Raw genomic sequence first — 18754 nt, 5'->3', positions numbered from 1 at the left:
ATTCAGAGATTTGGTTATGCTCCCTGCCAATTCTGTTTTTTCATCATCCTATTTAAGAAATAGAGAAGTTTGCTAAAAGGAAAGATGTCAAGTTTCATTTTGGTCCTGATTGAGATAGCCCTGCTCATTCCATTTGAAATGTCCAGTAGCTTTTACAGAACCAAAGCTCAGGGGAGAGGCTGGAGCTGGATATGTGGTTCTGTGAGTTTTCGACAGAGGTGATAATTAAATCCTTAGAAGTTAATGAGGAAACTGAGGAAAGAGTCTAGAAAGAGAAAAGGGTCAGGACAGACTTTGAGGAGCATCCAGAGTTTGGGAGCATGAGCCAGCAAAGGAGGCTGAGGGGAGTGGTCAGATAGACAGGATGAGAATCAGGAGAAACAAGTATCATAAAATCTTAAATAGTATACAGGAGAAGGAGGTTGAGAGACTGAAGAGTTTGAGGATGTTTCATCATGGTTGTCGAAGAGAAAAACAGTGAGCCAGATGCAATATTGCTATGGAAAGGAGGGGAAATAACCTAGAGGTTAGAAACATTAGTCACTAGGATTTAAATAAGATTCAAAATTTTTGATAAAGAACCTCAAAAGAGGAGAGGTTGCTGTGACATTGTGGCAAAGAGAGAATACAAAAATTATATGATTGTGTTCTTTGTTCTAGGCCTAGTAGACCAGACAGTACAGAAAGCTGTAGATAATGGGCCAGAGGATGCAGAGGATGGCCAGGGATATAGATAGGGTGGCAGGGAGAAGAAAGGGTTATATCTAGTCACAAATTCCGATTCTCACAATTCTCCTCCAGTAACTCTCTCTAAGTCACCATTAGCCTACTTTTTAAATCCATTGGTCTTGTCTTAGTCCAAAATTTCTTAAATTCTCTGTAGTACTTGTCACTGTTGACCTTCACTTTTATTATTTTCCTGCCCTTTGTGACCACTAACTCATCCTCAACGACTATTTTCTGTCTCTCTTCTGGGCTGGGAACGATTCGGGCTAGTTTCCAGGTAGTTTATGGTTGATATTAGAACAAAATGAAACACTCATCGGCCATTCATCACTGAACAAAAGCAGATTTACTTAGCCATAGCAGAAGAATATCCAACATTGAGGTCACCTTGAGTCACTACAACTGAGTTGCTAGAATTGCATATGTTTTCTTAACAGCCAAGCATCAAAGAGGGACTGGAGCTACTTTATGCCTGTTTTATTCAAAGGTCAACAATCTGAGTAATCAGTCCTTGAAGTCAATAAAATCTCAAGGATGATTTCAATAGTTTTAGGGAAAAAATAATCTTAACTTCCATGGGGTCAGGGATTAGGACATTGTCCTTCTGCCAACAATTGTAACAAATCCATAAAGTTCTTGGCAGGCTAGAGCAAAACTCCAACTCTAGTGTGTGATTTAAGAGGGGATAAATGTAAAATTTTATACTTGGATTCAAAAAATCAATCTCTTACAAGTTCAAGAAAGAAGAATGGGTAGATGAAGGGTCATATAACAAACTAGGGTGACTGTGGTGGTTGTTGTTCTTTGTCTTTGTTTTCTGTGAATTGTAAACTTAATTGGAGTCCACAATATGGAGTGGAGGGCCTAAAACCTACTTTGATCTGAGGCTGCATTAAGAGCAGCTTAATTTCCAGAATGAGAGAGATAATAAATCTATAATACTCTGTTTTGGGCAATCCATATCAGGGGTAGAGTGTTCATCTGTAGACCCAACATTTCAGGAAACACATCAATTTGAAGACAGTTGTCAGAATGGAAAAAGTCTTGAGTCCATGCCATAGATGGAAGAGTTGAAAGATTCATGAGAACTGTGTTCAAATATATTAAGTGGAATGATGATTAGGTGTGTTTTTCTTGGCACCAGAACTAGTTGTAATGAGAAGTTTGAGAGACAGATTTAGGCTAGATATAATGACAATGACAACAAAACCATCCTAACAATTAGAGTTTTCCCAAAAGCTTAATTAGCTGCCTAAGGAGACTGTGGTCTTCTAGCAAAGACTAGATGACCATTTGGAAATGATTTTTCAGTCTGAAACTGGTTGAAATAAAGAGCCTATGTGATTTTTTCCAAGTCTTAGATGCTGGGAATAGTGAACCCCTTCTAAAAATTAGTCTTAAACTCTCTGCCCTTGTTTTGCTACACTGTCTCCTTTAAAAATCTCATCCATTCCAATTTATTCTCTGTTTTTGAATGACTATCAAATTTGTAGCTCCAACACTATGCCCCGCCCCCAATGAGGTCCTCTATGAATCTCACTTATCTACATTTTTTTTCACTTGGAAACGTGTAAAATACCACTACTACATAAAGCTACATAAATCACTACTCAGTTTGGAAGAAGACATAGTTATTGGTACCCATTGGTCTCATACCACAGACCTGCTTCTTTGTGGGGGAAACTTTAGCCAAATGAGGGCATCAAAACTACTTTCTTGCTTAGTCCAAACCATACTTTCCTGGAAAAGAATAAGGGAGGGGAAGAGCAAAGCCACACATTAAGGAATGATTCTCCCTTTGTGTTCTATACACCATTTGGTTATTTCCTGAGAATATCCTTCTGCTTGTGCTTTTCCATCATCTTGCAGAGATTTTGGAAATTTGGAAATAGAGATATTAGCCCACATTCCTTAGTGGCACATTTTGTGACTTTGCACAAATCACTTCAAACTCTATACCCAAACCTCAGTTTGCTAATACATAAAAAAGGTTATTAGATTAGTTTATTATCTCTTAGGTCCTTTCAAATTCGGGGCATCTTCTTGAAAAAGCACAGGCTGGCTGAGCATGGTGGCACATGGTTATAATCCCTGATGCTGAAAAGGATGAATTTTAAAGATCACTTGAGTTTGCAAGTTCTGAGCTTCAGTAGGGCTAAAGCTGATAGGTGTCTACACTAAATCTGGCATCAATGTGAGAGGGCTACTAGACTGCCTAAGGAAAAGTAAATCATCTTAGGTCAGAAAAATGAGACAGATTAAATCTTATGTGGGATCAAGCCTATTAAGGCCACTGTACTTCTAGTTTGAGATAAGGAGAGCTAGTCTAGGAAGGAAGGGAGGAAGGAAGGCAGAGAGGAAGGGATGCAGGAAGGCTGGGAGGGAAGAATAAAAAAAAAAGAAAGAGAAAGCAAGTACATTTTGTCATTTTATTTCCAATGCCTTTCTCAAATTATTTAACAAATGATCCATGAATGAATGAATGAAAGAGGTGTTTGTAGGTATGTGTGTGTGTATGGGTGCATGCATGTGTATGAGACTTATAAACATAGGCCCTTCTCCTGAGGAAGTTGTTATCAGAAAGAATTTGGATCTAGTGACTAAACTATATGTGCCTCTTACTTTAAAAAATTCCTTTGCAATCAAAATATAGTAGATATTGTTCCATTGAACTTGGCTCATTTTCCTCATTGGCATTTGCATGCCAATACAGAGAATTGGGTGTCTCTTATGGAGTTGTCATTATTGTTAGAAATGCCAGCTCTCATTTATAAAAACTTTTAAGGATTACTTATCATAACATAACTTTTATACAAATGTTTCACATAACTTCACATTCGCCTTCTCTTTTTTCCCCCTGAGGAAATTGGGGTTAAGTGATTTGCCCAGGGTCACACATCTGGGAAGTGTTAAGTATCTGAGACTGGATTTGAACTCAGATCCTCCTGATTTCAGGGCTGGTGCTCTATCCACTGTGCTACCTAGCTGTCCCTCTCTTTTATTTTTTAAACTGTTTTTTTTAAGCTTTTTATTTTCAAAACATATGCACGATAATTTGACAACATTGACCCTTGCATAATCTCGTATTTCAGATTTTCCCTCCTTCCCCCCACTCCCTCCCCTAGATAGCAAGCAATGCAATATATGTTATACATGTTAAAATATATATTAAATCCAATATGTGTAAACATATTTATACAATTCTTTTGCTGAACAAGAAAAATCAGAACAAAAAGGAAGGTAAATGAGTAAGAAAACAGAATATAAGGGAACAACAACAAAAAAGTGAGACTGTATTGTTGTGATCTACATTCAGTTCCCACAGTCCTCTCTGGGTGTAGATGGGCTTTCTTTGTCACAAGATCTACATGTGCCTTTTCAATGGGAGTGAGAGGTGGGGAGGGAGGAAGGGAGAAAATCTGGAACTCAAAGTTTTAAAAACAAATGTAAAAATAGTTTTATAGGTAACTGAGAAAAATAAAATATTAAATAAAAAATCATTCAATGAAAATAAAAAGTTATTATTTGCCTTATAATAACTTTATGAGATAGGGCAAATATGCCAGTTTTATAGTTGGAAAAAACTATGGCTCTGAGAATGAAGGTGATCTCCCTACTTAGCTTATAACTGTCAGAGCAAGGATCAATTTCCTGTCCTCTGACTTAGTCCAATGCTATCTTTATGCTACCAGCCTAGGAGAACAGCATATGGTTTTATCTTGAGGAGTAAAATGGAAAAAGACAAGACAGTTTTTAGAGGGACTTTCCCCTTCTAACAGAGCACTCTTGAATATATTCTGTGAAGCTGATATTTTTCATCTTACCTGCTCATGATATGATTGTAGGATTATATTTCCTCTAAAATTCATACTATACCTTATTTATTATTATTTCCTTCATTTATGCAACATGTTTACTGAACCTGTGAGAGCTAAAGATTTTTTCTCCTTTAACCGCAGCTACTCTTCGACAGTTCTATATGGTAAATGTCATAGCCCATTCTAGGCAGGTATTGCTGGGGATTAGATAAATACTGGAGTTGAGGAAGGGCACTTTCCACAAGGGGAAAGATGGAGTGGGATGTGACATGAATAAACTATGCTAATCGGATGTAAATCAAAAATCCAGGCAGAGTTTATGCAAGAAGGTCTTCAAAATAATGAAATTCATGGAGTAAAATGAGTTAGCCAAGATTCAGAAATAAAAATTCAGGTTAAAGCAATGAATAGCATAGGAGAAGTTAAAATACACAAAATAGTTCAGATTGGCAGCACAGTGAAGAAAATTTGAGGCCTGGAAGCAGGAAGGCTCATTTTTCTGCGTTCAAATCTGGTCTCCGACACATATTAGTTATATGACCCTGAGCAAATCATTAACCCAGTTTGCCTCAGTTTCCTCTTCTGTAAAATGAGCTGTAGAAAGAAAGGGCAAACCTCTTGAGTATCTTTGCAAAGAAAACCCTAGATGGAGTCTTGAAGAGTTGGGAATGACTGAGAAATGACTGAACAATAAAAATATATAAAATACCAGGAATCAGACTGTTTCTCTGGCACAATCTGTCTTACCAAAGCTTAAATCTTTTAGTGAAGGCAGCTCACATTCCCTATCCCTTCATTCCCCCTTATCATTGTCGTCGTTGTCATCATCATCATCATCATCATCACTACCAACAACATCAATAATAACAAGCACTTGTTAAGTACCCATTATATGTCAGATCCTGCACTAAATATTAAAAATATGAGAAAGGCAAAAAAAGCCCTTGCCATCAAGGACTTCAGAGTACTATGGGGAGACATCATGTAAACAACTGAGTATAAAGGTATATAAGGAAAATGGGAGGAAGCTCAGAGGGATGGCCTTGTATAGAAGGTATTTAAGCTGAATCTTGAAGGATACTAAGAAAGCTTGGTGATGAAGATGAAGGAGGGAGAGCATTCCAGGCATGGGAGACAGATAATAGAAAGATTTACTCCCTTAGCTGCACCTCTTGGTCTGTGAGCTGCTACACTAAAGTCTTCAACATGACTTCAGGACAAGGATCATCCATCCAATATATATTATAATTTATTCATTCATTCACTCATGGTTGCATAGCATCTCAGACACTAAAGGAATTTCAAAGTCATTTCCTCCAACCCACACCTGAACGTGAATGCTTGTTAATTCAATATCTGTCTGAAAACTTTTGATGATTAGGAACTCATTTCCTCCCAATGCAACGTATTGCACTTTTGGAAGTCTGTCATTCCAGGAAGTGTTTTTTATGTCAAATGAAAATCTGTCTCGCTGCCACTTTCCCATATTGCTTTTAGTTCTGTCCTGTCAGACAGTAAAACAAATCTAAACCCTCTTCTAAATACTTTAAATACTTGAAGATAGCTCTTATCCCCATTTCACCTCTCCCAACCTCCCAGTCATCTTCACTTTAGGCAAACATCTTCTGTTCTGTCAGACCATCCTTATATGGTGTGGTTGTGTATCCCTCTGTGGTTCTAGTCATCCTCCTTTGAATATGCTCCAGCTTCCCTGTGTCTTCCCAGATCCAAGTATAATGCCCCATATGTGGTCTGAATCAAGTAGAACTGACACTTTTCCATACTAGTAATTTACTCTAAAATTTATTTTTTATTATAGCGTTTTATTTACAAAACAAATGCATGGATAATTTTTTTTCAGCAATGACCCTTGTAAAATCTTCTGTTCCCAACTTTTCCCCCCACTCCCTCCCCTAGATGGCAGGTAGTCCAATACATGTCAAATATGTCAAAATGTATGTTAAATCCAATATATGTGTATATATATATTATGTATATATATATATATGTATATATATATATATATATATGTATATATACAGTTATCTTGTTGCACAAGAAAAATCGGATCTAGAAAGAAGAAGAAAAAAACCCGAGAAGGAAAACAAAAATGCAAGCAAACAATAATAGAAAGAATGCAAATCCTGTGTTGTGGTCCATATAGTTCTCTTTCTGGATGTACCTGATTCTCTTCATTACTGAACAATTGGAACTGGTTTAAATCATCCCATTGTTGAAGAGAGCCATGTTCATCAGAATTGATCATCATATAGTCTTGTTGCTGTGTATAAGGACCTCCTGGTTCTGCTCATTTCACTCAGTATCGGTTCATGCAAGTCTCTCCAAGACTCTCTGTATTCATCCTGCTGGTCATTTCTTACAGAACAATAATATTCCATAACATTCATATACCACAATTTATTCAGCCATTCTCCAATTGATGGACATCCATTCATCTTCCAGTTTCTGGCCACTACAAAGAGGGCTGCCACAATTCTTGCACACACAGGTCCCTTTTCCTCCTTTAAGATATCTTTGGGATATAAGCCTAGTAGTAACACTGCAGGGTAAAAAGGGTATGCACAGTTTGATAACTTTTTAAGCTTAGTTCCAAATTGCTCTCCAGAATGGTTGAATTAATCTAAGATTTATTTTAATTGTTTTGATTGCCATTGTTGACCTCTATTGAGTATGGGTCCACTAAGAACCTTAGTTCTGTGTATGAGACAAACTGTTATCAAATCACAACTACCCCCATTCTATACTTATGAAGTTGATTTTGTGTGTGTGTGTGTGTGTGTGTGTGTGTGTGTGTGTGTGTGTGTGTGTGCAATTGAGGTTAAGTGACTTTCTAGTGTCGGAAACTAAATTTGAATTTAGGTCCTCCTGATTCTAGGGGCAATATTCTATTTGCTGTACCTCCTAGCAGCCTCTGTGAGTTGATTTTTTGAACCTAATTGTAGGACTTTATATCCATTTCTGTTAAATTTAACTTATTATATTTAGTCTAGCATTCCAGATTACTAAGAATTCAACTGTCATCTAACACAAGGGTCAGCAAACTCCAGTCTGCTGCTTATTTTTATACAAGATGAGGATGATTTTTATATTTGAAAATAGCATAAAAGCTTATTTCTAAATGTAAAAAAAAAACATTCTTAGCTCTCTGTTTCATACAAAGTCATGCACTGGGAAGATCTGGCTTGCAGGTAGGTTGCCAGGTTGTCTTTTGTGATCTAATATATTCACTGTGCTTGCCAGCTTTTTGTCATCCATAAATTCATTAAGCATCAGTCTATTGCTTAAATCTTTGATTTTTATGCTTAAAAGAACTTAAGGAAAGATCACTGGAACATTGTACTATAGACCTCCCTCATTTGACAATTGTCCATTAATCACCACCCACTGATTATTTCAACTTATATGGCCTTTGTATAATAATACTATTGTCTCATTCACATCTCTCTGACTTGTTGCCAAGGATAGCATGAGAGACTTTGTAAAATGCTTGGCTGAATTTCAAAAATACAGTGTCTGTGGCATTACCCTGTTCTATCAATAGATAGGCCTGTCAGAAAAGGAAATGGAAGCTAGTCTAGCTTAGCCCATTCTTGATGAGCTCATGCTGGCTCACAGTGATCACCATTTGCCTTTCCTATATATTTCCTATATATTCTTATATCATCTTATTAATAATATGTTATTGGCTATCTATAAGAATATGAAAAAATGTTCTAGTTCACTATTGATTAGAGAAATGCAAATTAAAACAGTTCTGAAGTACTACCATATCCCATTAGATTTGCTAATAGGACAGAAAAGGAAAATGGCAAATGTTAAAAGGAATGTGAGAAAAATGAGACATTGGTGCATTGTTGGTGGAGTTATAAACTGATCTAACCATTCTGGAGAGCAGTTTGGAACTATGCTCAAATAACTATAAAACCAGTGACCCGGCAATACCACTGCTAGGTCTGCATCCCAAAAGAAAGAAAAACAAAAAGGAAAATGACCTATTTATAAAATATAGAGAGATAGATAGAGAGATAGATAGATAGCAGCTCTTTTCTGGGGGGCATAAATTTGGAAATTGGGGGAATGATTGTCAATTGAAAGTAATTGAATTGTGGTATGTGATTATGATGGAATATTATTGTGCTATAAGAAAGAGAAGCAGAATGTTTCCAGAAAAACCTGGAAAGAATCACATGAACTGATGCAAAAAGAAATGTATTGTGTACAAAGTAACAGCAATATAAGCTGATCAGTGTGAATGGCATAACTATTTTTAGCAACACAATGATCCAAGACAGCTCTAAAGGAGTTATGAAAATTCTATCCATCCTCAGAGAAAAAGCTAATGGTGTCTGAATGCAGATTGAAGTATACTTTTTTTGACTTTCTTTATTTTTCCTGAGACTTTTTTGGGGGATCTAATGTTTTCTTTCACAACATGACTACTGTGGAAATGTTTTTCATGATTTCCCATGTATAACTAATAATAGAATTCCTTGAATTCTCAATGGGGGAGTGTGGGGAGGGAGAAATAAAGAGAATCAGGAACTCAAAGTTTTAAAAACAAATGTTAAAAATTGTTTTTACATGTAACTAGAGAAAAACAAAATACTAAAAAATCCAGAAAAAAGCTTTCTAAAACTTAAAAAAAAGTACTAAAAACTTGTCAGTGGTTGAAACCAATGCCACCAAGATATAGACAAAAGAGAAGGATCTCCTTCCAGTTCAAGGATACCTCTCTAGTTCACCAGAGTATTTCAGACATCACTAACTAACAGGTGTTGAATAACGGCATCAACAAATTCTTACTGTTGCTAGGTTCAGGAATAGAATTCGCTTGGGCCAAGTGACTTGAACTTCATCACTCAACTGATTACCAAAGTTACCAGTGTTGTCAAATTCAAGGATTCCTTCTTCAGTCTCTATCCTTCTTGACCTCCTTGCATCTTTTGACATGGGACCTATCTCTCCTCTTGGATATTCTCTCTGGGAGAACTGCTTTCTTTTGTCTGGCTGTTCCTCCTCAGTCTTTGTTTTTTAGATCATAACACATGTCCTGTCTACCAAGACTCTTTTACTGTCTACCTTAAAGGGCTGTTGTAAAAATTGCTAATTTTAAAATTCCACACAAATAAAAACTAGTATTTCTCACATTTATTAGCATTTTAAAAATTTAGGATTCAATTGCATTTGAGTCAAATCAAAAAAAGATTTATTAAGCACTTACTGTGTGAAAGCGGCTGTTCTAGGTTCTGAGGATCCAAAGGAAAAAAAAATGAAATAGTCTCTATCCTCAAGCAGCTTTTAATCTCTTGTTCTCTTTTTATAAATCAAGACCCCCCAATTCCACTTGTGGGCCTTTTTTAGTAGGAAATATAATTATTACACTTCCTATCTCGGTGCAGAAAGAATTCTGCATTTGAAGATTAGGTTCAAATCTTGTCCCTGCCACTTGCTACTTTGTTTTTTTCTTTAAATAAGTCAGTAAACAATCAATGCCTTGATTTCCTTTTCTATAAAGTGAAGACAGTCTATCAAATTGCTTATCACCTTAGGGAGATGGAAGAGAAGGGAGAAAATTTGGAACTCAAAATTCTATAAAATTGTCTTTACATGTAATTGGAAAAAACAAAATATTATTAAAATAGATAATCATGTGTGCTTTAAAGAGTTTTGTGAACCACAAATAAGCCACTATACATACAACACTTTGCTATGGGCTCTTATCTACATGTGAAATATTTTATCTTAACTTTTACCTTGATTTTTCAAAATATCTTCTTGTTCCTCTTTTATATCCTTCTCATGTGTTATTATTCCATTATATAATATATATATTAATTATACTATATATATTTATATTACAATGTTGGCATTGGGTGTGGGTATCCCAAAATTGGAACATCCTCCAAACCATGACTACCAGACCAACTTGTTCCACTCCTTCGACCCATGTCTCAGGTTAGCTAAGCTTCAAGAAGGCAGAAATTTATTTTATGATAAGGGTAGGATTAGATTACATGTGATTCAAATATAGGGAACTCCCAGAGGAATATGAACTTCCACTAATGTAGACTAGCAACTTTTTTGCAGCTCATATTCTCAGACAGATTAAGACTTTTCCCAAGGAATTGAGTGTAAAATGTTTGCACTGTTGTCTTTCTACCCAGGTTACTTATACCTTCAGAATCCAATTCTTACTGTGCAATAAGAAATTTGGTTTTACACACATATATTGTATCTAGGTTATACTGTAATACATTTAATATGTATGGGATTACCTGTCATCTAGGGGAGGGAATAGAGGGAAGGAAGGAAAAATTTGGAAAAATGAATACAAGGGATAATGTTGTTAAAAAAAATACCCATGCATATGTACTATCAAAAAATTATAATTATAAAATTAATTTTTAAAAAAGACTTTCCCTAAGGTGCGCAAAACTTTCCCAATTCCTTTTCATTTTAATTTCCCTCTGTTTGTTATTTCCAGTTTTATAAGTGAAGCTGTTTATACATAATTATTTTTATGTTCCAAATTTTTAAAGTTTTTTTATTTTCAAAATATATACATGGACAAATTTCAACATTCAACTTTATAAAATCTATACATAATTATTTTCATGTTGTCTTCCCTTGTTGAAATATAAGTTCCTTGAAAATAGAGAATGTCTTTATGTTTTCTTTGTATGTCCAGAATTTCGCCAGGAGCTTGATATATAACAGTTAATAAATGTTCATTGCCTGATTGTCATAGACATGACTTGAATCCAGGCCTTCTTGGTTCTGAGGCCAGTTCTCTATCACTGTGATACATTGTTTTTCTGTATTTTGGTAGTCTTAACAAGGAAGAAAGAAAGACGGAAGAGGGGGAGAAAGGAAGGAAGGGAAGAAGGGAGAGGGAGAGAGTAGAGAAAAAACGAAAGATGGTAGAGAGGGAGGGAGGGATGAAAGAAGGAAGGAAGAAAGGAGGGAAAAGGAAAGAAGGAGGGGAAGAAGGAAGGAAGGGAAGGGGGGAGGAAGGATATGCCGGACACCACTAAGCACTGGAGATAAAAATACAAGCAAAAAGAACAATAATTTATTCCTTGTCAGGCATTATGCTAAGTGTTTTATCTCATTTGAACCTCTCAACAACCCTGGAAGTAACTATTATTATTCCCATTTTATATTTGGGGAAATGGAGTCAGGCAAAGACATGGACCAGACTCATACAGCTAGTGTCTAAGTTTTGAAATTGGGTTGCAAGTTCTTTATACTGTGCCACTAATTCTCAATTGAATCCACTCCCTTCTTTAAAGTTTTGACCTTATATGGAATTTTTGTTTGAGAATTACAAGCCTTCCTTTGCTTCTTCCCAGCCAGGTCTCTAGACAAACTCTATAACTTCGCTGATTGCTCTGGGCTGCACCTGATCTTCGCCTTGAATGCATTGCGACGAAATCCTAACAATTCCTGGAACAGCTCAAGCGCTCTGGGTCTGGTTAAATATAGTGCCAGCAAGAAGTACAACATCTCTTGGGAACTGGGAAATGGTGAGTAAAGACATTGTTTTCTCTGCAGGGACAAGCTTAAGAAGAAAAAGTGAGACGTCCTGGGTCCTTCCTACCAGATCATCTCCTGGCCATGAGTCAAGAAAAAATACAGATGCATGGTCTTTAAGAGGAGCTCTCTAACCTAGGATCCAAATGGCCTATGTAGCTCAACTCACCCTTGGGGAGTTCCAAATCCTTTTATACTTGAATATTCTCCCTCCCTCCCTCCCTCCCTCCCTCCCTCCCTCCCTCCCTCCCTCCCTCCCTCCCTCCCTCCCTCCCTCCCTCCCTCCCTCCCTCCCTCCCTCCCTCCCTCCCTCCCTCCCTCCCTCCCTTCCTTCCTTCCTTCCTTCCTTCCTTCCTTCCTTCCTTCCTTCCTTCCTTCCTTCCTTCCTTCCTTCCTTCCTTCCTTCCTTCCTTCCTTCCTTCCTTCCTTCCTTCCTTCCTTCCTTCCTTCCTTCCTTCCTTCCTTCCTTCCTTCTTTCCCTTTTTTTTGTCCAGGCAGTTAGGGTTAAGTGACCTGCCCAGAGTCACATAGTTAGGAAATATTATGTCTGAGGTGAGATTTAAACTCAAATTCCCCTGACTCCAAGGCTGGTGCTCTATCCACTGCACCATTTAAGTGTCCCTGATTGTTCCCATTTGACAGGCAAGAAAACTAAGATTTTAAGAGATTACATGTCCCTTGACACTGCTGATGAATGACAGAATCCACTTCAAACTTTTGGCCCCCAATTTTTTTTTCCATTAAAAATAATTATACATTTTTTTTCAATTAACAATCATTTATTTTCTCTTCTTGTCACTTCCCCCTTACACTAGGGGAAGTAGAACAAAAATTAAAAAAAACAACACTATGTAACAAATATATAATCAAGAAAAAAACAAATTCCCACATTAGCCATGTCCAGAAATGTGTATATCATTCTGCATCTTGGGCTCATCACTTCTCTATCATGAGGTGAGCCTTTTCACTACACTAGATTGCTTCTATGAAATGTAATCCATTGGGGAGCAAACTGCTCATTTGGGTGAATGCCTGGATTTTTCAGGCTCACCTTTTTGTTTGCTTAACTTTATAGGACTCTGAAAATGGCTGGCCAGGGATTTCAAAGCAGATCACTATGATTGCTTTTGGGGGGTTTGTTTTGTTACTGCTGTTACACCTACAGCAACTTGATTCAGAGCATGGGAATAAAACAACACGTGAACTTGACTGTTTCTCTTTTAACCAGGATACAGCCCATCTGTAACAGCCAGGATCATATTTTCCCTCTGGTAATTTGATTTTTTTTAGATGTGAAACCTTCTTTTAGAAATTCTGGGATTCATTCCTATTACAGAATCAGTGCTAATTATGTTTTCATTTTGAGTAATAGCCATCTGAACTGAAAACATGCCAGCATCCTCATGAATGCCTTTGTAATTTAATGCACTGCTCTTTGTTGATATGGATGCTGAAAAAATACAGGATACCTTTGTCATGCCTGGATTCTGACCTCCCCTGGAGTAGGGGAATCTCTGAATTCAAAGACAAGACATTTGGAGGAAGATGGACTAGATTTATACTTATTCCTCCTCCTTTCTCCGATTCTCCTCTAGTGGAAGAAAGCTATGAGAATCTAGACTTAATCTCTTGATGCCTCAGTTTCCTCTTTTTAGTTGACATGTATTTTTTCTTCTAAAACATTCTTATTTCTCTACCTTTCTCTTTACCCCATCATTCTCCACCTCCCAGTTTCAGTATTAATGGTCCCTGAGGCTATCCATGTGGTTTGGTATTGGGATTGATTTACAGAGTTGGGAAATTTACTTATTGGACTCTCTCACAGTCTCACTTTTAGCTCCAATCACCCTGAACACAGTTCTCAACCTTCATCTAGTCTGATGATAAAGATGATAATCTCTACTTTTGCTTTCCCCCACTAAAAAAAGTCACACAACCTATATTACCTTACTCCATACCCCTCTATTAATGGAATTCTCATTCACTGAGATTTAAGGAGACTGATGATACACTTAACTTAAGGAAATATATTAACTCCAAAAAGAAGCTTGAAAACTACAAATAAGAGAAAATATTTTGAAGATTATGCAAAAATGTTTAAGAAAGGTTATCAAGTTTGCACACTTCTAAAAGCTAGGTAATAATGGATTTCTTATATTTTAAAAGAGGGGGAAGGAAGAATTATCCCTTTGTTGAAGTCTATAATCTCCAGAAGTTAATGAAGATAGAAAAAAATATCCCTAGAGAAGGAAAGGAGAAGAGCAGAGAAAAATATATTATTTTCAGCAGTATCATCATTGCTGAAGATGAAGAAAGTCAGGGAGTAAAAATCTCATGAACTTTATACTATTTGAACCAAATTATATTTTTAAAAATAAACATCATATTAATATAAATTCAGTAAAGTGAGGAGAGGGTTTTTTCTAATTCAAGAAAAAAAAGACAAGGATTCGAGAGAAAGTAGAATTAGGAAGAAAGATTCCTTTCAAGCAAAACAAACTGTAGCCTAAGATAGTAGTTTTTTTTTTATATATATATATATATATATATATATATATATATATATATATATATATATATATATATATATATATATATATATATATATATATATATATATATATATATATATATATAAAGGAATAAAAGAAATGATACAAGATCATTCGTTTGGGTATGGCCTGGGAGAAGAAGGAAAGGAAAAAAAAATGGATTGGCTTGCTGTAAGAAAAATAATTGTTGACACCTGTTGCTTAATTCATTAGCTTTTTAAAAAATTTTTCCTTATGGAACTTGTGGAGGAGTAGATAGGAGAAACATAATTAGAGGACATAAAAAGAAATACAAATTTAATACTCATAAGCATGAACAAGAATTGGATAAATGGATAAACTTACCCATAAATTGAAAGAGATTGTCAAAAGGGAAAAATCGAAAGTAATTTGTTGATTATAAGAAACACACTTAAAATCTAAAGTTATACTGATGTTAAGATTAGATTAGGCAGATTAGAGTTTATGAGGCTTCACCTGAATCCCCCAAAATGAGAATAATAATAATGATTTTAGACAAAATAGTAACAAAACAAATATGATTAAAAGAAATCTTCAGGAATACTATATTATGATTAAAAGTACCAAAGATGATAATGAATCAGTAAAAATATTAAATATAGACTAGTATTATATTTAATAATATCATATTATTATATCAATGTTAATATATCAAATAACATATTTGACAAATAAGGTCAAATGAACAAATAAGCTATTTTATTACTTAAGAAAAAAGTTAAACGTATTAAAAGAAGATCTAATTATTAAAACATTAATTCTTTAGTGTACTTTGGATTAGGATAAATCAAACACAAAGAAAAATAACACAGAAAATAAGGGTTTGAATAAAATCTTTGAACAGGACATGATGAATCTTTGACAATTATTGAATGGTTAATTTTGGGAAAAAACTATTTTTAGCTTCATATGGTAATGTTAGAAAAATTGATCATATGCAAAAGATATAAATAACTCCTAAGTTCTGAGAAATAGCAAACATATTTATAAATATAGCCTACAAGCACATTAAGTATTTAATGTATGCCAGGCACTGTAATAAATATTGAGGATAAAAGAAAGAGAAATATAAGATGCTCACATTTTAATAAGAGAGGCAATATACAAATAACTTTACATACAAGATATATTTGGTTCAAATGAAAAGTAATAGCAGAGGGGAAAGTATTAGCAGTTGGAGATGGCAGGAATAAAATAAAAATCAAATACAAATAAAATGTAAACAATAAGGAAAATGTGAATGAAGAATTAATACTTGAATGGGGATGAAATAATATCATCCTAAAGAATAAATGGGTCAAAATCTTATCAAAAATAATAAATATATTAAATAATATTCTTACAAGGAGATCCTATTTAAAATGTGATTGGTATAACTAAAGCAATCTGTAGACAAACGTGTATATTCCTAAACAGATATTTCAAATTAAAAGAGATAGCGAAAAAGTTAGAGGACTTCCGGCCAAGATGGCGGCGTGGAGGCAGACAGCTGCTTGAGCTCCTCGTTTTCTCTCAGAACTTACTTCATGACAAGCCTCTGACTTAATGCTTGACCCAGAAAGAAATCCACAAATTATCACCAAGAGAAGACATCCTTGAGAGTCGCCAGAAAAGGTCTGTGTTTGTTCGGGGGAGGGTCAATCAGACTGGGCGCAGACTGAGGGCAGACAGCCAGAGCAAGACAGGCAGCTCACACAGCTCAGACCAGAGGGGGAGGGGTGTGATCTCTGCCGTTTCTGCGAAAGGGCTTTTGCCCCAGTGTGGATGCTCCGTCTTGGCAGCAAGCCAGGAGCGGTGGAGAGGGTGTAAACACTGGAGGTGAAGATTAAAACCCCAGAAAGCCAGCGTCTCTCAGAGCTCGGCCACCCCCAACCCCCACCTGGACTGACTCGGTGCGTTCTCAGAGCCTCAGAGCGCAGACTCAGTACAGTCATTGCTGTTCTGTTAGTAGCTCTCTGCTGCCCTACCCCCAGTCTGTAGAGGAAGCCCATTAATAACATCCAGCCCTATCCCCCGCAAAACAGACCAATTGTTTCTCTTGTCAGTTTGTTTTCTTTGATTCCTACTCTGACAAAATGAACAAAAAATTCAAAAGGGCTCTAACCATTGACAGCTTCTGTGTGGAGAGGGAGCAGACTTCAAATGCTGAGGAGACTAGGAACAGAATGTCCCCAGATGTATCCCCTGGGAGGGATATAAGCTGCTCCTCAATACAAAAGAACCTCATAGAGGAAATCAAAAAGGCTCTCACAAGAGAGCTGGAAGAGAAATGGGAAAAGGAAAGGGAAGCTTTGCAAGAGAGCCTGGAGAAGTCATCCCATGCATTCAAAGACAGAATGGATAAAGAAATCAAATCATTGAGAAACAAGATTAGTGAGCTGGAAAAGGTAAACAACTCCAAGGAAAACAGGATTAGTGAGCTGGAAAAGATAAACAACTCCAAGGAAAACAGGATTAGAGAGCTGGAAAAAGAAATCAGCTCTCTAAAAAATAAAATGGATAAAATGGAAAAAAATTCCATAGAAGATAAAAACTCAATTGGACAATTACAAAGAGATATAAAAAAAGTGAGTGAAGAAAATACATCATTGAAAATTAGACTGGAACAAGTAGAAATGAATGACTCAAGGAGAAACCAAGAGGGAGTCAAGCAAAACCAGAGAAATGAAACAATTGAAAAGACTGTCAAGTACCTTACCAGAAAGACAACAGACCTGGAAAACAGATCCAGGAGAGACAATTTGAGAATAATCGGACTCCCTGAAAAATGGGAGGAAAAAAAGAGCTTGGACACCATTTTCGAGGAAATTATCAAAGAGAACTGCCCAGACGTTTTGGAAACAGAGGGTAAAATAGACATTGAGAAAATTCATCGATCACCTACTGAAAGGGACCCTAAAATCAAAACGCCAAGAAATATAGTGGCCAAGTTCAAGAACCATCAGACAAAGGAAAAGATATTGGAAGCTGCTAGAAAAAAACAATTCAGATATGGAGGATCCACAATAAGGATAACACAGGATCTAGCAGCATCCACATTAAAAGAACGCAGGGCCTGGAACATGATATTCCGAAAGGCTAAGGAACTTGGTATGCAGCCAAGAATAACTTACCCAGCAAGAATGAGCATCGTTTTCCAGGGAAGAAGATGGACATTTAACGAAATAAATGAATTCCATCTATTTTTGATGAAAAAACCAGACCTACATAAGAGGTTTGATCTTCAAATACAGAACTCAAGAGACTTCTAAAAAAGGTAAAAAGAAATCTTGAGAACTATACTTCTGTCAAAAAAATATGTAAAGAACATATGTACAATTTGTCTTAGAAACTAGAGGTGGAAAGGAGATTATATCATAAAAAAGTATAAAGTGGTGGTACTACATCTCATGAAGAGGCAAAGGTAACCTATTATATCTGAGAGAAAGAAAGGAGGGAGATGAACATAGCGTGTATCAATAGACATATTCGATTTATGGTGAAACTTCTTCCACTTCATTGAAAAGTGAAAGAGAAGGAGTAAGCTAAGGGGAAGGGAATACAGTAATTTCGAGGAAAAGGGGTAAAATAAGGGGAGGATCTTTAAGGTGGGGGAGGGATCCTAAAAAGGGAGGGCTGTGAAAAGCAAGTGGTGTTTACCAGTTGAATACTGGATAGGAGGGTAAAAGGGAAGGAAAGGGGAAAAGCATAAGCAGGGGTTAATAGGATGGCAAGCAATATAGAATTAGTCCTTCTAACCATAAATGTGAATGGGGCAAACTGCCTCATAAAGAGGAAGCAGTTAGCAGACTGGATTAAAAGTCAGAATCCTACTATATGTTGTTTACAGGAAACACACCTGAAACAGGATGAGACATTCAAACTAAAAGTAAAAGGGTGGAGCAGAATCTATTATGCTTCAGGCAAAACCAAAAAAGCAGGAGTAGCCATCCTCATCTCAGATCAAGCAAAAACAAAAATTGAACTAATTAAAAGAGATAAGGAAGGGCATTATATCCTGCTAAAGGGAAGCATCAATAGTGAAGCAGTATCAATATTAAACATGTATGCACCAAGTGGTGCAGCATCGAAATTCTTAAAAGA

At 36.2% G+C, this 18754-nt stretch overlaps 1 protein-coding gene across 2 annotated transcripts in view; it reads left to right on the top strand.

Moving 5' to 3' along the window:
- Positions 1-18754, top strand: part of HPSE2 (heparanase 2 (inactive)) — a 703263-nt gene that overhangs the window by 392500 nt on the left and 292009 nt on the right. For both annotated transcript variants that reach the window (XM_074296035.1, XM_074296034.1), the window contains exon 4: positions 11918-12091. In XM_074296035.1, coding sequence (XP_074152136.1) covers positions 11918-12091 — 174 coding nt within the window. The remainder of the gene's footprint in view (positions 1-11917; positions 12092-18754) is intronic.

Source organism: Sminthopsis crassicaudata, chromosome 2, assembly GCF_048593235.1.
Source record: "Sminthopsis crassicaudata isolate SCR6 chromosome 2, ASM4859323v1, whole genome shotgun sequence".
In the NCBI taxonomy this organism is placed as follows: domain Eukaryota; kingdom Metazoa; phylum Chordata; class Mammalia; order Dasyuromorphia; family Dasyuridae; genus Sminthopsis; species Sminthopsis crassicaudata.
This window is presented reverse-complemented; position numbering and strand designations above follow the sequence as displayed.